Source organism: Mustelus asterias, chromosome 1, assembly GCF_964213995.1.
Source record: "Mustelus asterias chromosome 1, sMusAst1.hap1.1, whole genome shotgun sequence".
Lineage (NCBI taxonomy): Eukaryota > Metazoa > Chordata > Chondrichthyes > Carcharhiniformes > Triakidae > Mustelus > Mustelus asterias.
In genome coordinates this window covers 159,594,857-159,618,452 of record NC_135801.1, presented here as the reverse complement: position 1 = coordinate 159,618,452, position 23,596 = coordinate 159,594,857, and the positions used below count along the sequence as shown (strand labels likewise).

At 40.5% G+C, this 23,596-nt stretch overlaps 1 protein-coding gene across 1 annotated transcript in view; it reads right to left on the bottom strand.

Annotated features, from left to right (window-relative positions):
• gba2 (glucosidase, beta (bile acid) 2) overlaps positions 1 to 23,596 on the bottom strand; it is a 67,979-nt gene that overhangs the window by 5,882 nt on the left and 38,501 nt on the right. Inside the window, exons 8-15 of the mRNA XM_078221941.1 lie at positions 22,415 to 22,540; positions 18,169 to 18,353; positions 17,628 to 17,732; positions 15,557 to 15,664; positions 13,323 to 13,474; positions 8,567 to 8,673; positions 5,770 to 5,912; positions 4,307 to 4,422 (exon numbers count right to left, since the gene is read on the bottom strand). Of these exons, the coding sequence (XP_078078067.1) occupies positions 4,307 to 4,422; positions 5,770 to 5,912; positions 8,567 to 8,673; positions 13,323 to 13,474; positions 15,557 to 15,664; positions 17,628 to 17,732; positions 18,169 to 18,353; positions 22,415 to 22,540 (1,042 nt within the window). The remainder of the gene's footprint in view (positions 1 to 4,306; positions 4,423 to 5,769; positions 5,913 to 8,566; positions 8,674 to 13,322; positions 13,475 to 15,556; positions 15,665 to 17,627; positions 17,733 to 18,168; positions 18,354 to 22,414; positions 22,541 to 23,596) is intronic.

The window sequence follows — 23,596 nt, the reverse complement described above, 5'->3', positions numbered from 1 at the left end:
TTATCTCAGTCCTAAATGGCCTTGCCTGTACCCCGAGACCATGACCCCTTGTACTAGGCCATGCAGCCAGGGGATCATCCCTACATCCAGCCCTCTCAGAATTTTATACTTTTCAATAAGATCACCTCTCATTCTTCTGAACTCCACTGAATACAGGCCTAGTCAACCCAATCTCTCCTTATGTGACAATCCTGCCATCTCACAAATCTGTCTGCAAACATTTGCTGTACTCCCTGTATGGCAAGTATATCCTTTCTTAGGAAAGGAGACCAAAACTGCACACTGCACTCCAGATGCCCTGTGCAGCTGTTAAGACATCCTTGCTCCTGTACTCAAATCGTCTTGCAAAGATCCACATGCCATTTGCCTTCCTAACTCCTTGCTTTCAATGACTGTTCAAGGACACCCAGGTCCCTTTATCCATGACCATTTGAATAATATTCTGCTATTCTGTTTTTCCTAATGAAGTAGATAATTTCATACTTATCTGCATTATACTGCATCTGCCATGTATTTTCCCACTCACTCAACTTGTCTAAATCACCTTCACGCCTCTTTACTTCAAAGAACAAAGAAAATTACAGCATAGGAACAGGCCCTTCGGCTCTCCAAGCCTGCACCGACCATGCTGCCTGACTTAACTAAAACCCCCTACGCTTCCGGGGACCATATCCCTCTATTCCCATCTCATTCATGTACTTGTCAAGATGCCCCTTAAAAGTCACTACCGTATCCGCTTCCACTACCTCCCCCGGCAACTCACCACTCTCAATTCCACCTAATCTTGTGTGGTCAGCAAACATAGAAATATTAAATTTAATTCCCTCATCCAAATTACTGATATATGCACGTTCTCCCTGTGTCTGCATGGGTTTCCTCCGGGTGCTCCGGTTTCCTCCCACATTCTGAAAGGCACACTGGTTAGGTGCATTGACCTGAACAGACGCCGGACTGTGGCGACTAGGGGAATTTCACAGTAACTTCATTGCAGTGTTAATGTAAGCCTTATCTGTGACTAATAAATAAAAGCTTTAATAGCATGACGTTAGTCAAGGCACCAACAAGGAGACAATTAAACATGGCACCCTTAAACTAAGGGGCTTTGGAGCAGTGGAAGAATAAAGGTAAGGCTTCTGATACTAACTAGTGACTCAAGTTGGAAAACAGGAACAGAATCAGGCTCAGCTGTGAGTCTTCCCACAGTCAAATAACCTGCCCACTGTTCACAAAGTGCATGTCTCAAAAAAGATTTGGATTAGATGGCTGTTGGCACCAATGAAAGTGTATCAGAGCTTTAAGTTGTAGGATTGGGGCAGAATTTTCTTTCATTCTCAAATTTAATGAACTTTGACAACATGATTTCTATGAGTATACATACATTTGAGTAGTACATCATTTACAAAACTTTCAGGAAAATGGAGCAGAGGGCTAGTCTTAGCCTTTACTTCCATACGTTATTGGTGTGATTGGCCCATGGTCATTCCTCATCAGAAAACGCAACATGAAGTTTCATCAGCAATAGATTGCTATTATGCATCCATTTTCTCAGCAGGTACTTTGCAGGTATTGTGTAATGTCTGTGTAGCCGCATGAAGCCGACCACAGTGTGTACAAACTTTTGTTAAATAAAATTAATTAGAAGAGTAAAAATCTTCCCATTTGTAGTTAGGATATGCTTCTGGTCTGCTCATGGGAGCTTAGTCCATGGAAGAGGCTTCAGGTTCTGGTGCTTCATCATTTTCCAGTACATCATTTAGTCTAAATGGAAGGTGCTCTACATGTACTTAGACCACATTTGCTGTAGGGTGCTGGTTTGCACCACAGTAGTGGTATTTTGTATGGTTTTGGTCAAGGGGATTGGTTAGGCCAATCATTAGAAATTTCACATTTCCAGCTTTTATTAGAAATATATCGACGGATTGGTCAGACGGGCAGAAAAATGATAAAAGGAAATCAATCCCGAAAAGAGCGAGGTAATGTATGCAGAGGGGACAAAAAAGTAAAGAGAAAATGTAATCAACTGGAACGATACAGAGAGCCCTTGGAGTGCATGCCCACATATCCTTGAAGATAGTAAGACAGATAGATAAGGCAGTCAAAAATGGATGCGGGATTACTTTCCTTTATCGGCCAAGGCATCGTCAGACTACAGCTAGAGTACTGCGTACAATTCTGGCCACTGCACTGCAGGAAGGTTAGAATTGCACTTAAAAGAGGGCAGAGATTAAATTTACTAGGATACTGTCGGAATTGGAGATGTTTTAACTGTAAGGAAAGGTTGGACAGGTAGAAGTCATTTTTCTTTGGAGCAGGGTCTGCTATAGGAAGATTTAATTGACATACAACATTTTGAGGGGTTCAAATAGAATCATTACAGTCTAGGAGGTGGCCATTTGGCCCATCAAGTCTGCACAGACCACAATCCCATCCAGGCCCTATCTCCATAACCCCGTTTATTTACCTTGCTCCTCCCCATGACACCAAGGGACAATTTACTATGGCCAATCAACCTAACCCATCTTTATGGACTGTGGGAGGAAACCAGAGCACCGGAGGAAACCCACGCAGACACGAGGAGAATGTGCAAACTCCACAGTCACCCAAGGCCAGAATTGAACCCAGGTCCTTGGTGCTGTGAGGCAACAGTGCGAACCACTGTGCCACCGTGCTGCTCTAGTGCAGCTAGGAAGGTCCTAGTTCCCTTAGCAGAGAGGTTAATAGCCAGGAGCAAGCTATTTTAGACCTGGTATTGTGCAATGAGCTAAGATTAATTAATTACTTCAATGAAGGTATCCCGAGGTAGCAATAATCAAATTTTACATTCAGTTTGAGGGAGAGAAGAGTACATCCAAGACTAGTAATTTAAACTTAAATAAAGTTGTAAAGCAGACATATGGAATGCTCGCCCTCTTTGGCAGAGGTATAGAATACTGTATTTACGGGTCTTCCCTTGGAATTTATTTCTCATTGTAATGTCTCTATTCTGTGTATTCTGATATATTCCTTTAAACGTCTGTCATTAACCTATCCCTTAACCACATTTGCCAGTTTACTTTAGCTAGGTCTGTTTTCATGCCTTCCCAATTGCCTTTCTAGAACCATAGAAAAGTTACAGCACAGAAGGAGGCCATTCTGCACACCTTGTCCATGCCAACCCAAGGACACCCAGATGGCTTTTCTAATCCTACCTTCCTGCACCTGAACCATAGTCTGGTAACTCTCAGTACTTGAGGTGCAGATCCAAGTTTAGGGTCTCTGCCTCCACCACCAACTCAAGGAGCAAATTCAAGACCCCCACCGCCCTCTGCATCAAAAAGCATTCCCCCATGTCTCCTCTAATCCTTTGCCACTTAGCTTGTATCTATAACCCCCGGTTTTTGAACTCTCTGCCAAGGGAAACAGGTTCCTCCTGTCTACTCTATCTCTTATAATTTTGTGTAGCTCAATCATGTCACCCTCAGCCTTCTCTGTTCCAAGGAATGCAACCCTAACCTCTCCTCGTAGCTACAATTCTCTTGCCCTGGCAACATTCTAGTAAATCTTCTCTGTACTCTCTCCAGAGCAATGATGGCCTTCCTGTAATGTGGTGGTCAGAACTGCACATAATACTCCAGCTGAGGGTACACTAGTGTCTTATACAGTTTCATCATTATATCCCTACTTTTGTATTCTATACCTCTGCCAATGAAGGAAAGTATTTCATATGACTTCTTTATAACCTTATCTACCGTACTGCTACCATTAGGGACTTGCGCAGTTGAACGCCAAGATCTCTCATTTCATCTACCCCTCAGTATATTCCTGTTTATTGTGCATTTCCTTTTACTGTTTGACCTCCCTAAATGCATTACCTCATACTTGTCAGAGTTGAACTCCACCTGCCACATTTCTGCCCACTCCAACCCATCTATATAATTTTGGAGTATATAGTTATCCTCTACGCAGCCAATTTTTGTGTCATCTGCAATTTTCTCCAATCACGGCCCCCACGTTCAAGTCCAAATCAATTAATATTTAAAGCAAACAGCAGAGGTCCCAACACTGAGCCCTGCAGAACTAACTTAAAAATTCATTTTAAATAAGTCAATTTGCTAATTTTATATTTTTCTGTGATAGAAAGCAGTCCAATGTGTGCAGACAAATGCTAAGTAATGGTTCATGACTGCCAAAAAATGTACAAGGCAGAGACAATTGTTAATTAGACTGTATTATTTTTCTTCCCTTAGAGACATAATTTTAAGAGTTTTGATAATTTTGCTTATTTGAAGGATTGAATGGTATTATGTAAAACATTCAATATAGTTACCTCATATTCACCATCTCCAAGGCCACATGCTCTCACAAACCACTGTCCAGCACATTGGTCTGACATCACACTGTTTGAGTAGCACTTCTTACTACTATCATAATTGTAGTATTTTCCTGCAAGATGAGCAGAATGTCACATTCAGTAGGAGTTACCTGCACAGAAGTCTTGCTAAAAATCTATAAACTTGGTCGACACCAGACGTTTCAGAACATGTCTCGCCATCAAGTTATAAAAAACCCTTTGGATTAGGACAATAAATCGCACAGGGTTAAATACATTTCTTCTCTCAATTTAAAATTCTGGACCCACCAGCTGGTCGTAGCCACAGCAGGAAAACATGACAAGTCAGACAGTTCAGTTTGATGACCCCACAAATTGCACCACTCCACTGCAAACTTAGTAAATTAGTCATAATGGTATGTATCAAACTTTGAATAAAGAACAGTTGTTATTCTTTAAACCATGCATACAGTAAGAAATTGCAAAACAAAAATCAAAAAGAAAAGGTTTTCCCCATCTTGCCCTGGATATGCATAGCATTTATTTGCATGTTACCCAGCCACTTTTTTAAAAAAAGTTTCTTTATTAGTGTCACAAGTAAGGCGTACATTAACACTGCAATGAAGTTACTGTGAAAATCCCCTAGTCGCCACACTCCGGCACCTGTTTGGGTACACTGAGGGCGAATTTAGCATGGCCAATGCACCTAACCAGCACATCTTTCAGATTGTGGGAGGAAACCAGAGCACCCGGAGGAAACCCACACAGACACAGAGAGCGTGCAGACTCCGCACAAACAGTGACCCAAGCCGGGAATTAAAACTGGTGTTGTGAGGCAGTAGTGCTAACCACTGTGCCACCATGCCACCCATGGATTAATTTTTAAAAATATATACCTGGTAAAAAAAACTGATCAATTGGTTTTAAACGGCTGGTTCAGATTGAATAACTTTTGCACACTAGAGAAAATTTGTGTTCAGAAAACCACACAGCATTAGGTCAAAGAAAAAAGAAAATGCCTAAAGGGAAGCAAGTCATTTATCAATTCATTTAAAAGACTATTAAAAATTTGCAAAAAAGTTAATATACATGTTCTGTGTTGACCAGATCTGTCCTTTCTTGTAGTATTTGTAGCTGCGAAAGGAGAACCTCACTAATTTGTACTTTCTGTAATGGAAATTCCAAAACTAGTGAGGCAAAGAACGAGGGTCCCAATGCAGCACATCAACTTAACATAATACCATTAAAACCTGTGTGTTTGACACCTATTTTCTTGTCATTTATTGACAGGAGCTTCCCTCTCCATAGTTTTCATCTATTCTATCCAACATGGTCAAGAATCAGTTATGGTCAGCTTAAGTGTTAGTATTTCATTATAAACTACAAATATAACTCATTATTATAAATAGTATTTCATTGTAATCAAAGTGCCAATAGCTCAAGTCCACTACAGTGCTCACCATTCCATAGTATCCTCTCAAATGCTTCTTTTCCTCTTTCTAGTATGTCTTTGTATTTTCTGTACTCTTCGTCATGTTTCAGAATCTCGGCCATCTTGCACATAACACACACAGATGCTAACCAGAGCCCTCCACAGTAGGCACTGCAATTTGTACAAAGACAGCTGAATTATTTTTAACAGTAGATACACATAAAACTGTTCAAAATTAGAATTACATTCCATGTTAATTGTGAAACTGCCAATAAGCAGGCTTTAAAACAGATACAGAGTCATAGAGGTTTACAGCATGGATACAGGCCCTTCGGCCCAACTTGTCGATGCCGCCTTTTTTCTTTTAATAAAACCCCGAAGCTAGTCCCAATTGCCCGCATTTGGCCCATATCCCTCTATACCCATCGTACCCATGTAACTATCTAAATGCTTTTTAAAAGATAAAATTGTACTCGCCTCTACTACTACTTCTGGCTGCTTGTTCCAGACACTCACCACCCTCTGAAAAAATTGCCCCTCTGGAGACTTCTGTATCTCTCCCCTCTCCCCTTAAACCTATGCCCTCTAATTTTAGGCTCCCCTACCTTTGGGAAAAGATACTGACTATCTACCTTGTCTATGCTCCTCATTATTTTATAGACCTCGATAAGGTCACCCCTCAGCCTCCTACGCTCCAGAGAAAAAAGTCCCAGTCTATTCAGCCTCTCCTTATAACTCAATCCATCAAGTCCTGGTAGCATCCTAGTAAATCTTTCCTGCACTCTTTCTAGCATAATATCCTTTCTATAATAGGGTGACCAGAATTGCACACAGTATTCCAAGTGTGGCCTTATCAATGTCTTGTACAACTTCAACAAGACGTCCCAACTCCTGTATTCAATATTCTGACCGATGGAATCAAGCATGCCGAATGCCTTCTTCACCACTCTGTCCACCTGTGACTCCACTTTCAAGGAGGTATGAACATGTACCCCTAGATCTCTGTTCTGTAACTCTCCCCAACGCCCTACCATTAACTGAGTAAGTCCTGCCCTGGTTCAATCTACCAAAATGCATACCTCGCATTTGTCTAAATTAAACTCCATCAGCCATTCGTCAGCCCACTGGCCCAATTGATCAAGATGCCGCTACATTTGGAGATAACTTTCCTCACTGTCCACCATACCACCAATCTTGGTGTCATCTGCAAACTTACTAACCATGCCCCCTATATTCTTATCCAAATCATTAATATAAATGACAAATAACAGTGGGCCCAGCACTGATCCCTGAAGCACTGGTCACAGGCCTCCAGTTTGAAAAACAACTCTCTACAACCACCCTCTGACTTCTATCAAGAAGCCAATTTTGTATCCATTTAGATACCTCACCCTGGATCTCATGAGATTTAACTTTATGCAACAACATACCATGCGGTACCTTGTCAAAGGCCTTGCTAAAGTCCATGTAGACAACATCAACTGCATTGCCCTCATCTACCTTCTTGGTTACCCCTTCAAAAAACTCTATTAAATTTATGAGACATGATTTTCCACTCACAAAGCCATGCTGACTGTCTCTAATCAGTCCTTGCATCTCTAAATGCCTGTAGATCCTGTCTCTCAAAATACCTTCCAACAATTTACCCACCACAGATGAGAGGCTAACTGGCCTGTAGTTCCCAGGCTTTTCCCTGCAGCCCTTTTTAAACAAAGGCACAACATTTGCCACTCTCCAATCTTCAGGCACCTTACCCGTGACTATTGATGATTCAAATATCTCGGCTAAGGGACCCGCAATTTCCTCCCTAGCTTTTGATGCGCTTTAAGACTTCCAGCACCTCCTTCTCTGTAATATGTACATTCCTCAAGACATCAATATTTATTTCCCAAGTTCCCTAACATCCATGCTTTTCTCAACAGTAAATACTGATGAGAAATATTCATTTAGGATCTCACCCATCTCTTGTGAATCCGCACATAGATGACCTTGTTGATCCTTAAGAGGCCCTACTCTCTCCCTTGTAACTCTTTTGCCCTTTATGTATTTGTGGAAGCTCTTTGGATTCTCCTTTGCCTTATCTGCCAAAACAAGTTTGTGTCCCCTTTTTGCCCTCCTAATTTATCTCTTAACTCTACTCCTACAGCCCCTATACTCAAGAGATTCAGTTGATCCCAGCTGCGTATGCACATCATGTGCCTCTTTCTTCTTCTTGACCAGGGCCTCAATATCCCGAGTCATCCAGGGTTCCCGACTTCTGCCAGCCTTGCCTTTCACTCTAAGAGGAATGTGTTTACCCTGAACCCTGGTTAACACACTGTTGAAAGCATGCCACTTACCAGACGTCCCTTTGCCTTCCCACAGACTCCCCCAATTAACTTTTGAAAGTTCCTGCCTGATACCATCAAAATTGGCCTTGCCCCAATTTAGATTAACAACTTTTGGGACATACAATACATAGCAAGACAGTTGCTCAAGTTCATGTCCACAGTCCAATACCCTGGACCATGCTCCAAGAAGATTGGAACAGAGGTCAGTTTTTGGCCAAAAGGGTCAGAAAAATCTAAGCAGACATAAATTCTGTTTGATCATGCACCCATGAGACATCTTTGAATGTTTTTCTATATTAAAGACAAGTTTAGTTGTTGATAACAGCAGCAATGAGGCCAGGTTTCCTGCCTTTGCGAGAAATAATGCATTGTTCAATTGCAGGGAAGAGGAAAGATGCAAGTAAAACTGGAAGGAAAAGAGCATAGATTCCAATTATTCTCTAATAAAATAACTTTTTGTCTTAAATGATAATAAATGACAGATTGATTTCCTACCTAGGTCCGGTTACAGCCCATCCATCATAGGTCTGGTCCGCATAACCAGAATTTTCAATAAGTCCATCTCCATCAGTATCAAATTTCAGTTCAGATTCCATGACAGCCTAAAAGCAACAATTAATGAAGTTGCAACCTCAGTTTACTATAGTTAATTTGTTATCTTATTGTAAATTCTCCACACCAAACAATTTAAAACCTGATTTCAGATTAAGTTTACTGCCTTTCGTATCGGCCTTTCTCACCTTACATAACTTGAAACAGGAAACCCGACCAGCTTCACAAAAGGTAATTACCCAAATATAGTGCTCTTTAAAACATTTCAAAGCAAGAAAATTTCAGTCTGTTAATCCTGCTAGAGTTCATATATGGTTATTTTATCAGTTTTCTGTCCAAATTCTAAGAAACACTTAGTTTCCCTTGCTGAAAAATTGATCAAGCAATTCTGTTAAACATAGAATCCTACAGTGCAGGAGGAGGCCATTCGGCACATCAAGTCTGCACCGACCACAATCCCACCCAGGCCCTATCCCATAATTCCATGTATTTACCTTAGCTAGTCCCCCTGACACTAAGGGGCAATTTAGCATGGACAATCTACCTAACCTGCACATTTTTGGACTGTGGGAGGAAACTGGAGCCCCGGAGGAAACCCACACAGACACAGGGAGAACGTGCAAACTCCACACAGACAGTGACCGAAGTCGGGAATCGAACCGGGGTCCTTGGCACTGTGAGGCAGCAGTGCTAACCACTGTGCCACCATGCCGCCCCATCAATAAAAGGCTGGATCAAATTTCTCTACCTGCACCTTTGTTCAAAGGAGCCAAAATCAGTCTGGCGAGCAAGAAACTACGTAAACTGCAGTTAGTAAAATTAGAATAACTAAAACCACACCAGTTACAATCTGGAAATTTTGTGTTATTTGTTTAAGATTAAAAATAACTAAAGTCATTGACAGAAATAATGAAAAATACACCAACTACAATCATGGCAACTGATGCTTACTCAATCAAATTTAAGATGTGGAGTTGCTGGCGTTGGACTGGGGTGGGCATGGTAAGAGGTCTCACAACACCAGGTTAAAGTACAACAGGTTTACTTGGAATCACAAGCTTTCGGAGCACTGCTCCACTCACCTGAAGAAGGAGCAGCGCTCCAAAGGCTCGTGATTCCAAATAAACCTGTTGGACTTTAACCTGGTGTTGTGAGACTTCTTACCAATAAAAGTTTAAAATATAGTTTGTCCAGTAAAACATGACCATTTTGCAATGCAAGTCCCCTTGGTCTCAAAACATCTAAATGAAACTTTAACATCTAATGAATTACAGTCGTCAATTAAGCAAAACAGCAGACAATTTTTATAGATTAATTTTTTTTTACAGATTAGATAAATGTCAGACTGAAAGTTGGCATCTGATAATTTAGCATTTCCCCAGTACTGCCCTGGAAAAGTCAGCCTGCATCACCAAATGAGACTTGAATCCACAACTGCTCAGAGTTATAATAATTGCTACAGAAAATGCTGGAAAATCTCAGCAGGTCTGACAGCATCTGTGGGGAAAGAATAGAGCCAACATTTTGAGTCTAGATGACCCTTCGTCAGAGCTAAAAAGTCTCAAACGTGACAAGCACCCATTGTATCACACTAACATAGATCTGTAATATTACAGATCTAACTTTTTTTGAGCTCTGACGAAAGATCATCTAGACTCGAAACTTTGGCTCTATTCAATCCCCACAGATGCAGTCAGACCTGCTGAGATTTTCCAGCATTTTCTGTTTTTGTTTCAGATTCCAGCATCCACAGTACTTTATTTTTTATTGTAATAATTGCTGTTGTTTCACCTCCTGCACTTAGTAGTGCAGAAGGCAGACTTTAGTCTGCTCCCATAGCAAATTATTTCCTGGAAGAGGTCGCTAGTGGCTTATAGCTTGAGGGATGCAGCAAGCTTGGCTGACCAGGAGTGTTCTCTGTTCTTATGGCCTGCCATTGTAGTGTTAGAAGGAATTTTCAGGTAGATACTCATCCTGGTTGGCCATGTTATGAACACATATTTCTTGGCCATCAGGTTGTGGGGTTGTACTGGAAGCCAGAGCTTCAGGCTCAGATGCAGAGTGTTACCCACCTCCTTCAGGGTTATAATGCCACCAACTAATAAAAGGAAATGCCACAAATTTCAGATCTGCACTAACATTTCCTTGGGCTCAGCATAACTGGTCTCTCTTACAAAAAGATATGACACTTCACATGATCAGGAATTTTTACCTTTATTGCAGAATATGTTGTTGTTTCTGAAGAGGACATAAGGAAACTACAAAGAGATATGGATAGGCTAAGTGAGTGGGCAAAAATCCAGCAATTGGAGTATCATATGGGAAAATGTAAAATTCCCCATTTTGGCAGGAAGAATAAAAAACTTATATAAATGGTGAGAGATTGCAGAGCTCAGAGGGATCTGGGTGTCCTAGTGCATGAAGAAAGGCTTGCATACAGATACAGCAAGAAATTAGAAAAGCTAATGGAATGTTAATGCTTTTTGCAAGGGGAATTGAATACAGAAGTAGGAAGGTTATGCTTCAGTTATACAGGGAATCAGTGAGATCACTTCTGGAGTACTGCATGCAGTATTGATCTTACTAAAAAGGAGGATGTAAATGAGGGCCGCACAGCGCCATAGGACCTGCAACAGATTCTGGCCTTGGGTGACTGTGTGGAGTTTGCAGGTTCTCCTCATGCCTGCGTGCGCTTCCTCCAGGTGCTCCAGTTTCCTCCTATAGTCCAAAATGTGTAGATTAAGTGGATTGGCCATGGTAAATGTGCAGGGTTATGGGGATAGGGTGGTGGGGTGAGCCTGCGTAAGAAGAAACTTTGAGACGGTTTACTAGACTAATACCTGGAAAGGGCAGTATGTCTTATGAGGAAAGGATGGACAGGCTAGGCTTGTATCCATTGGAGTTCAGAAACGCAAGAGGCAACTTTATTGAAACATAAGATCTTCAAGGGTCTTGACAGGGTGGATGTGGAGAGGATGTTTCTGTTATTTTGGGAGAATCTAGAACTCATAGAAATCATCATAGAAACCCTACAGTGCAGAAGGAGGCCATTCGGCCCATCGAGTCTGCACCCACCACAATCCCACCCAGGCCCTACCCCCACATATTTACCCACTAATCCCTCTAACCTACGCATCTCAGGACTCTAAGGGGCAATTTTTAACCTGGCCAATCAACCTAACCCACACATCTTTGGACTGTGGGAGGAAACCGGAGCACCCGGAGGAAACCCACGCAGACACGAGGAGAATGTGCAAACTCCACACAGACAGTGACCCGAGCCGGGAATCGAACCCGGGACCCTGGAGCTGTGAAGCAGCAGTGCTAACCACTGTGCTACCGTGCTGCCCCACTGTGCTACCGTGCCGCCCCTAGGGATTAATGGGATTACTGGGAAACTAGGGATTACTGGAAAACTAGGGATTACTGCTTAAATTGAGGTGCTCACTTAAGACAAAGATGAGAATTTTTTCCTCAGAGGGTCGTGAGTCTTTGGCCTACTCCTCCTCACAAAGTGGTGGTAGTGGTCTTCGAATATTTAAGGCAGAGATGGATAGATTCTTGATAAACAAGGTGGTGAAAGGTTATTGGGGATAGGCAGGAATGTGGAATTGATCATACATGATCTTAATGAATGGCAGTGCAGGCTTGAGAAGCTCCTAATCCGTATGTATGTTCATATAATAGTGTCACAGTATTGTTACTGTAATCTCAGTATCGGCTTCTCAAAGTTTCCAAACTAAATGTTTCACACGGGCAATAAATGCTGGTCTTGCCAACAATGCCACATCCCATGAACCAATTCTTTAAAAAAATCATGCTTAGGACTAGATCACTCATAAGCGAACAGACATGTGTACACAATCAAAGTAGTGTCTACTGTGGAATTTCATCCAATCCATAAATTTACTTGTAACTTAGAAAACAAAGTATACAACATTATCTTAATCAGTGGGCTAAATACATCACCTTTCTAAATCTGGTCAGGTAACTTTGTTGGACTTACATGAATGAAGCTATAGTATTCAACGCATGATGCTTGAATATTTATTGGGAATGTCTTTAACAACCTCCACTGTATCCACCTAGTGTGGTATGTAGCAAAGTACTTTTCTGGACATTCTTTGAATGATTCCCAAGCCACATTCTCAAAAGCTTTATGTTGCAAATGTAATCCCTTTTGAGCTAAATGCAACTGAATAGCAATGCTGTAATATTACCAGAAATGTCCAAATCAGAGCTAAAAAATCTCAAACGTGAAAAAGCAACCATTGTATCACATTGTAACCTAGATCCATAATATTACAGATCTTACTTTCAATACCTTTTTTGAACAGGAAGTCACTTATTTCACCTTGGAACTCAAGTGAGTCTGCACTCCTTTAAAGTATAATTCTACCTTCCTCATTCATCCTGTATAATAGATATACATGACTGCTACAGAAAACATGCTCAATGGACCAATGTGAGGTCGACAGAGAATAAACACCACTCTGCATTGTATCACATAAAATTATGTATTTGGCTGAACTCCATTTTCCCAATTCATATTGTAGGTTGTGAGTTACTAGACTTAACACATGGTTTAGATTATTAGAAGCCCGTGACTGCCTCAATAGGATATTTAAAGTTATTTTATAAGAACAAGTTATAGCTTTACATAAAACTTTAAAACACAGAACAATTAAACATTCTCTACCTGGCAGACGGACCACATGTCTTTGAGGTATGTGCTGTCATTAGTTAGATAGTAGTCTCTATAAACTTGTAGAACAAATTTCAAGTTGAGATCTTTCCAGTCAGCAGTATCGTGAATTAAATAAGCATTGACTCTTTCCCATGGTTCATCATCTATTCAAAACAATTTTTTTTAAAAGGAGGGCATTTTTAATCAGAATAAATTAAACTAAATTTAACTAAACTTTTAATTATATACATTTCTACAAAGAAAAATGGACAAGTCCATCAGGTAGCAGGTAATGACGACAACACCCATTCATAGAATCATAGAAACCCTACAGTGCAGAAAGAGGCCATTTGGCCCAACGAGTCTGCACCGACCACAATCCCACCCAGGCCCTACCCCCGTATCCCTACATATTTACCCGCTAATCCCTCTAACTTACGCATCTCAGGACACTAAGGGGCAATTTAGCATGGCCAATCAACCTAACCCGCACGTCATTGGACAGAGCTCCAGCATGAGGTAGCCCTCCTCACTAAATAATTACATGGTTCAACAGCTTCACATCACTGTTGAATCAAATCTTTTGCTCACATGGTATCCCACCTTTATGTATTTTCCAGGGTCATGGATGGTTGTGCTGATGACAAATTAAATCTTAATATGTATATTCACTCTACAGGTGTTAAGCCTGCAGTGCTGTCAGCATTTACACTGTTTTGCTTTATCTATATATTGAGAAAATTATTTAATCTTTAAGCTGAGTTTCTGACTTCAATTAGAAAATCTAACTCTCGGTCTGATAAAATCTAGAGATATTGAATACCATAAGTGTATGCCTATTGCAGTCAATCATCTTCTGTTAAAAAGGGCACAATGATTTGTATTAAATTTGTGATAAATATATTCTGCACCTTTAGCTATTAAAGGAAGAACTGAAGAAATTGTAAAACATATTTTCAAAGCTTTATGTAGAATTCAGAGAGATTGCTTAAAGCACACGACCATAACTTAGCTCCAGTGCTTTAGTTTCCATGATTGCATGTTTGCTGATAGGAACAACACTATTTAATGATAATTAAAATCAAGCAGTGTTAGAGATAAGGCATGAAATGAATCATTCAAAATACAATAATGAAAATATGTGGCAAGGAAGGCTGTCATAGAACTGACTTTTCAAGCAACTAACCACTCCATGTAAAACCATTCCATTGAGATGGCAGAGGTTAAATCAGATCAACTAATTTGGCTTCAAACAACCCATGTTGTATCTGCATTCTTGACACCTACTTGAAAGCCTTTACTTGAATTTGCCCTGGATCAAACCAATCTTGTAATTGACCAAACCAATCAGAGACTGTCTCCACTAAATTTTATTTTGAGAGGGAGGAACATGCATTTTACATCTGATCTCAATGACTTGGCCTCCACAGCCTTTAATGATAGAGAATTCTGGCCCATTGTTCTAAGGACGACCCCCCCACCCCACCACCACTTTACATCAGATTAAAAATTCAAAATATACCATCTTGCTTAGTCTGTGTCTCAGTGATATTCAATCTGATTGTTTGGAGGCTCACACACACATAGCACAAGTCTATAATAGAATGTGCTGTGCTGGATCAGTTGCTCAATGACAGCTATTCAATAGCTTATGGATATTTGGTGGGCAGCTGTAAGCATCATGAACAAGAGCACTGTTCTTTTCATGCTGACTGCAAAATCAGGGTCAATGAGCAAGAGGCCATAAAGATAATAGCTTAAAAAGGAAGGAGGATTTTTTTCCCCCATTCAAATTATTAGATTATAGACTAGAAGCAGCCACAGCATTTCAGAAGGAACATTAACTAACCATTTTGGCATTGAATAAGAGTAGGGAATTAGAATTGGGAAAACTGGCTCCAGTTCAGATGCTAGCACCAAATCAGAGACAGACATGTACACTAATATTTGAGATTCTGTCATTAAAGCACTCTGATACAGAATGCCTCAAGTACTATTTTCTCCTATTGGTATCAATATGTTAAAATAAACATAACAGCGATTGTAGAAAAAGCAAGGTAGAGACCTATATGCGGATCTCCAGTAGAGAAAGCTATGACACATCCAAAAGCAATACGGAAGATTATCATCTTTTAAACGACAAGTATTCTTGAAAGTAGACTTTTTAAAAATCTATTTTGCTAACACAGAACAAAAGCAAAATTAAAGTTTAATTTTGACATAGGAAAAAACGCACCAAATCTCACCTGGGTCTCCTATATCATGTGGGACTACATTTGCTGTATTCACTTTTGCCAATCTACCATTCATCAGGTGTATGCGCTGTGTATTGTCCTCCTTCAATACAGCAGCAGCTAAAAAAGATACACTTAGCATGAATTTTTAAATACATCACATAATGACCTGTCTAATAATAGCCCCATAAAATCTGAAATGCTACAAATTTTGGATTTACACAACATCCTCTCAGATTCAGTGTCAGCAATCTCTTTCATTGGTGGAAACCACATTCCTTACAATTGAGCTTATTTCCAATTCTCAATCTTATCATGCAATCATGTGAGGCACAGGGCTCATGACAATGAAGCCCTGCGTTATGTCAATAATGCGGTTACACGTGCCCTCAAGCATTTCTCCCATCTTCCTGAAGGGAGACAAGAAACACGAATGAGACAAAGTCAACTGTAAACCATCAAGTTGGTTTATTTTTAAGTTATAAGTTAATGTACAGAATACAGTGAGTTTAAATTTATTTCATCATGCTCCTTATAACTACAAAATTGCATCCTATTACCTCTCAATATGCTAATCTAACAAATCACAAAAGGGTTGAAAACAAGGGAACGCTTAGAGTGAAAACCAGACATTTTTCAGTATTGCACTAGCGTGTAGGTAACGCTAATGCTAGGAACAGGAGATTCCTCTTTCTGTGTCTGCAGTCAACATCGTTGGAAAGATTGCCAATCAAACCTAGTATTTCCAGCACATTATAGGTAAAGGACAACCCAGTTAGAACGGCATTATGTCAAACAGATGGGATACACAGGGAGCTTCATCTGGATCTAATCTACACTTTCAGAAGTCTGGATTGTATAAATTTAACACTTCTTCTCCACCCATCTCCTAAATAAATGTGACTTATTTGCAACATTTTAATACATGTTGAGAAATGTGTCCCATGTCAAATATTTAAAAATCTAAAGAAGCACTGTACATAATTTCATTTTGAAATGCAGTAACTGGCTGCTGCATTTGCCTACCTAACAATCTGAGCACAGCAAGATCGTGGAAACAGCAGAGAGATGAATAAAGGTTTGGTATTTTTGGCTGAGGGAAGAGTGTTGGCCTGGAACTTCCTGCTCTTCTTTGAGCTGTGCTATGGGATTTTTAGCATGCTTCTGATCAAAGAGAGTCTCTCAATTTATTGTAACATCTGAAAGATGTCACTTATGAGTGCATCACTCCATAGGAGGAATTGAATTCTCATTCAGGTAACAGTGCTATCAGCCAAAGTGTTTTTTTAAAATCACTGTTTCACATGTCATTGCTAGGAACATTAATAGCCAGCCAGATAAAATTATATATTGATAGAGTTGGTTCTGAAAATTATTTTTTCCCAGTTATGTAAATGCCCAGAAAAATGTACAAGATTAATGGTTAAAACTAGCACCAATGTAACCATAAGACATAGGAGCAGAATTAGGCCATTCGGCCCATCGGGTCTGCTCTGCCCTTCAATCATGGCTGATATTTTTCTCGTCCCCATTCTCCTGCCTTTTTCCACATAACCCCTGACCCCCGTATTAATCAAGAACCTATCTATCGCTATCTTAAAGACACTCAATGACCTGGCCTCCACAGACTTCTGCAGCAAGAGTTACACAGATTCACCACTCTCTGGCTGAAGAAATTCCTCATCTCTGTTTTAAAGGATCATTCGCTTAGCCGGAGGTTGTCCCCTCTGGTTCTAGTTTTCCTACAAGTGGAAACATCCTCTCCACATCCACTCAATCCAGGCCTTGCAGTATCCTGTAAGGTTCAATAAGATCCCCCCTCATCCTTCTAAACTCCATTTACGTGCCAAAAATATAATAAAAGAGTTTATGGAACTAATGGAATTCAACAGTGCAATTAAAGCATTATAGTTAGCAGAATACAGCTCACTGGAATATTGATCTCCTGAACAAATACCGTTTGTATTGCAAGGGTCATATGAATTTTTTGCAACTCTCAAGATTAGGCAATTATTCTAGCCCCATAAAGTTAAAAATAGTTCAGTTTCTGAAAGGTGCTCCAAATAGAGTTGATATTACTTACCAATATCATACTGCAGACTAAGTTCCAGTTTGGGCCATAGCATGATTAATGCAAATGATGCATAAAAATGAACATCATATGTATTGTACATTCGATACTCCTGTCCTACAACGCAAGAGAAAACCAATTGACATTCTCTACAACACCTAAGCAGTCATTTCAGCAGCAAAGAACACATTATTTAGCAGATTCTTCCCACGGACTTATGTTTGTGTCAATTCACTAGGTTATACAAGACTATGTCCAAAATTGAGACAACAGCAGAATCATTTACTCGTGAACAAATTCCATTTCATATATTTCAAAACATTTGGTCAATTGTCCAATTTATGTAAAATTAGACTATTTATTTCTGAGCTGTTTGGAAAATAAAACACTACCAAATGTCTATAGTCAACTTTAATATCGAGAATATGTGGAGCTCAATGATTGGATTAGTCTCCAAGGGCTGATAACTTTAAAGCAGCGCACATAAGTGATGGTGGCCACAACATGTGCACACACACACAATGATAGTGTACACTGTTAGCAGTATATGTACCTTCTAAATATGCAAATCGTCCATACTCCTTCAGTACTTCAGGTAGGGGTGGAAGCCCATCCTTCTGAATAATCAAGCCATTTGTTATATTTAAATCATCAGTCACTTGGAGCCAAATTGTCCCTCCATCAGATATGAAGTACAGTTCATTAAATAAGGCTGACTTGTACCAGTCAGGTAACTGGCTATAAAATTAAATGGAACAGGAAAATGTAAACACCAAGATCCCAAATTTACAACGTTTGTTAAAAAATGATTTGATTTTGAGATTAAAATGTCTAAAACCAGTAGTGTAAACGTTTAGTTATTTCCACAAAAAATGTGCTTAAAATTAGTTAACTAAAGCAAAAATTTGTGAGTATCCTTTAAATAAATGGGCGATCAATCTGGCTCTGGGCGGCACAGTGGTTAGCACTGCTGCTGTGGGGTGTGATTCCCGACTTGGATCACTGTCTGTGTGGAATCTGCACGCTCTCCCAGTGTCTGCGTGGGTTTCCTCCCACAGTCCAAAAGACATGCTGGTTAGGTGCATGCTAAATTCTCCCTCAATGTACCCAAACAGGCGCCGGAGTGTGGCGACTCGGGGATTTTCACAGTAACTTCATTGCAGTGTTGATGTAAGCCTACTTAACATAGAAACATAGAAAACTACAGCACAAAACAGGCCCTTGTGACAATAATAAATAAAGACTTAACTGCAAAACAGGGGAGGAACAATTAATTTCTGGAATAATTTTATTTCCTTAATAAAGTGTCTGCAATTTAATAACTTGCAAATATCATATTAGTTCAAGTTATAAAACTTCAGAAAAGTATGAACAAAAATTATATTTAGCCAATTGTAGGATACCAAAAATACAATTTTTTGCCATGCAAGATCTGAGTTGGTACGGCAAAGGGACTGAACAGGCTCCTTAGAACAGAATTAACATAGAATACTAATTTTTTAATATTCTCTCTCATAGTAGAACAGATGTTTAAGGAAAAAATATAAACCTATTTACAAAGAGCAATTGAAAAAACAAAGCACTATAATCACAAGTTTAATTAGTATATTCCAGTAAGATCTGAAAGTTTGTGATATTTCAGTTTTCTTTTGGCTGCCTTCACTTATTTTTTATTTCAACCTTATTTTACAAACACAGGTGCCTCAACAGTCTTTCTGGTACATATTTTAAGTGAAGCTTCATTTATTTATCCTTGCAGTACATGCTGAGCCACCTGTGCCCTTCATTTAGCCACTAGCACAGGACTTTAGGGCCAATAAGGCCCAACGAGGAGCAATTTATGCAACAATACATGCAGAATCAAAACATGAGCATGCCATCTCAACTGTATAGAACATAGAACAGTACAGCACAGAACAGGCCCTTCGGCCCACGATGTTGTGCCGAGCTTTATCTGAATCCAAGATCAAGCTATCCCACTCCCTATCATCCTGGTGTGCTTCATGTGCCTATCCAATAACCGCTTAAATGTTCCTAAAGTGTCCGACTCCACTATCACTGCAGGCAGTCCATTCCACACCCCAACCACTCTCTGCGTAAAGAACCTACCTCTGATATCCTTCCTATATCTCCCACCACGAACCCTATAGTTATGCCCCCTTGTAATAGCTCCATCCACCCGAGCAAATAGTCTTTGAACGTTCAGTCTATCTATCCCCTTCATCATTTTATAAACCTCTATTAAGTCTCCCCTCAGCCTCCTCCGCTCCAGAGAGAACAGCCCTAGCTCCCTCAACCTTTCCTCATAAGACCTACCCTCCAAACCAGGCAGCATCCTGGTAAATCTCCTCTGCACTCTTTCCAGCGCTTCCACATCCTTCTTATAGTGAGGTGACCAGAACTGCACACAATATTCCAAATGTGGTCTCACCAAGGTCCTGTACAGTTGCAGCATAACCCCACGGCTCTTAAACTTCAACCCCCTGTTAAATAAAAGATAACACACTATAGGCCTTCTTCACAGCTCTATCCACTTGAGTGGCAACCTTCAGAGATCTGTGGATATGGACCCCAAGATCTCTCTGTTCCTCCAGTCTTCAGAACCTTGCCTTTGACCCTGTAATCCACATTTAAATTAGTCCTACCAAAATGAATCACCTCACATTTATCAGAGTTAAACTCCATCTGCCATTTTTCAGCCCAGCTTTGCATCCTATCTATGTCTCTTTGCAGTCTACAACAGCCCTCCACCTCATCCACTACTCCACCAATCTTGGTGTCATCAGCAAATTTACTGATCCACTCTTCAGCCCCCTCCTCTAAGTCATTAATAAAAATCACAAATAGCAGAGGACCAAGCACTGATCCCTGTGGCACTCTGCTAGCAACCTGCCTCCAGTCCGAAAATTTTCCATCCACCACCACCCTCTGTCTTTGATCAGATAGCCAGTTACCTATCCAATTGGCCAGCTTTCCCTCTATCCCACTCCTCCTTACTTTCATCATAAGCCGACCATGGGGGACCTTATCAAACGCCTTACTAAAATCCATGTATATGACATCAACTGCCCTACCTTCATCAACACACTTAGTTACCTCCTCAAAAAATTCTATCAAATTTGTGAGGCACGACTTACCCTTCACGAATCCGTGCTGACTATCCCGGATTAATCCGCATCTTTCTAAATGGTCGTAAATCCCATCCCTAAAGGATCTTTTCCATCAACTTACCAACCACCGAAGTAAGACTAACCGGCCTATAATTACCAGGGTCATTCCTATTCCCTTTCTTAAACAGAGGAACAACATTCGCCACTCTCCAGTTCTCTGGCACCATCCCCGTGGACAGTGAGGACCCAAAGATCAAAGCCAAAGGCTCTGCAATCTCATCCCTTGCCTCCCAAAGAATCCTAGGCTATATTTCATCAGGCCCAGGGGACTTATCGACCTTCAGTTTATTCAAAACTGCTAGTACATCCTCCCTCTGAACATCTACTTCCGCCAGCCTATTAGCCTGTAACACCTTCTCTTCCTCAAAAACATGGCCCCTCTCCTTGGTGAACACTGAAGAAAAGTATTCATTCATCACCTCTCCTATCTCTACTGACTCCATACACAAGTTCCCACTACTGTCCTTGACCGGTCCTAACCTCACCCTGGTCATTCTTTTATTCCTCTCATAAGAGTAAAAAGCCTTGGGGTTTTCCTTGATCCGACCCACCAAGGACTTCTCATGCCCCCTCCTAGCTCTAAGCCCCTTTTTCAGCTCATTCCTTGCTAACTTGTAACCCTCAATCGAGCCATCTGAACCTTGTTTCCTCATCCCTACATAAGCTTCCCTCTTCCTTTTTGCAAGACATTCCACCTCTTTTGTGAACCATGGTTCCCTCACTCGGCCATTTCCTCCCTGCCTGACAGGGACATACCTATCAAGGACATGCAGTATTTGTTCCTTGAAAAAGTTCCACTTTTCATTAGTGCCTTTCCCTGACAGTTTCTGTTCCCATCTTATGCCCCCTAATTCTTGCCTAATCGCATCATAATTACCTCTCCCCCAATTATAAACCTTGCCCTGCCGTACGGCCCTATCCCTCTCCAATGCAATAACAAAAGACACCGAATTGTGGTCACTATCTCCAAAGTGCTCTCCCACAAACAAATCTAACACTTGGCCCGGTTCATTTCCCAGTACCAAATCCAATGTGGCCCCACCTCTTGTCGGCCTATCCACATATTGTGTCAGGAAACCCTCCTGCACACACTGCACAAAAACTGCCCCATCTGAACTATTTGACCTACAAAATTCACCAATTTAGCTCCACCATACAATGATGGTCAGTAACATTTAAAACAAGTTCTGATAAGATCAGCATTCAACCCTTCTGTGAGAAGTCTCACAACACCTGGTTAAAGTCCAACGGGTTTATTTGTTAGCACGAGCTTTCAGAGCACTGCTCCTTCATCAGGTGTCCATTACAGACTCACGTGATGAAGGAGCAGTGCTCCGAAAGCTCATGCTAACAAATAAACCCGTTGGACTTTAATCTGGTGTTGAGACTTCTTACTGTGCCCACCTGAGTCCAACGCCGGCATCTCCACATCAACCCTCTATGAGTAAGATACAGAACAAAATTATACAATACATACTGTTTCACTTGGTTGCAAGCAAGATTATAGACAGTTTGATAGACATCAAGAAAATGATAAATTATTCCTATATCGCCATAAAACTTAGCAGTAAAGGACAATTTTATATATAAAATGCAAGTTTTCCTTTTGCATAACATTGTAATATTTACCTATTTTCTAAAATTGGACGTTGCCAATCATTAATGTTTTGCTCCCAATCTATGTAGTGTGTTAGGGAGTAATGACTCAGAGCAGGAGCAGCTTCCCCACTTGTCCCAAAAAAGCGCGTGTACCACCTAGAAACAAAATTTAACTAATGTTAAGATGTGCTGCAAGGTCATTGCCGTCAAAGTACTTTACTATTCTCTTAATAATGTAAAGATCAATTCCAAAATGGGTTTAAATTAAACTAAAAATTAACTTGCTTATTTATTTTGAAACAACAATTTCAGTAGCACTCAATCCTAAATGCAAATTGAACGGTTTGATACAATAATTACTAACTCAAGCTCCTCTTGAAATCGTTCCCATCAAACAACAGGCTTTGTTGTAGTAATGGCAGGACAGTGACAGGAGTAGTGACAGGGTAAACAAACATTTCAATACACTTAGAAAATGGTTACGGTTGCTAAACATTCAGGTCAGATTTGAAGGAGGAAGTAACAATATCTCAGTGAATTTAAAGCACTTTTATTCTGCTACTGGGTTGCCTAATTAAGCACCTTGTGCTGCTGGTTTACAAGCTAAATGTAAAATTTCACGATTTTCTTTGGACAATAAGCTCAACAATTTTGGATGAATCAAGGGCAATGTAAAATGTATACTGATCAGTCAATGGTTGTAGCTGGTCACGCGGCAAATGCATATATAATAACATACCCATTCACAGCGATAAGATTTTGATAGGACTACTGACTATTCAGTGAAAGCATTTAGCCAATGGAAAACAAAGGAGTTACTTCAATGGATAGATGGATTCCTGATCGGTAAGGGAATTAGGGGTTATAGGGATCAGGCAGGTAAGTGGAACTGATCCACTTCAGATCAGCCATGATCTTATTGAATGGCGGGGCAGGCTCGAGGGGCTAGATGGCCTACTCCTGCTCCTATTTCTTATGTTCTTATGGATGTTAACTACCAGTTCAAGCAAGTTATTCTTAAATAAGAACAGAGAATGCTGGATAAACTCAACAGGTCTGGCAGCCTCCGTGAAGAGTTAACGTTTATGGTCTAAAACCAAACCATGGAAATACATGGAGTAGTGAGTATAATTCTGGACACCCAAATTTCAAAAGGATATTCATGGGGGGGGGGGGAGAGAGATGGGTCAGTCATATGATGTCAACACGAGA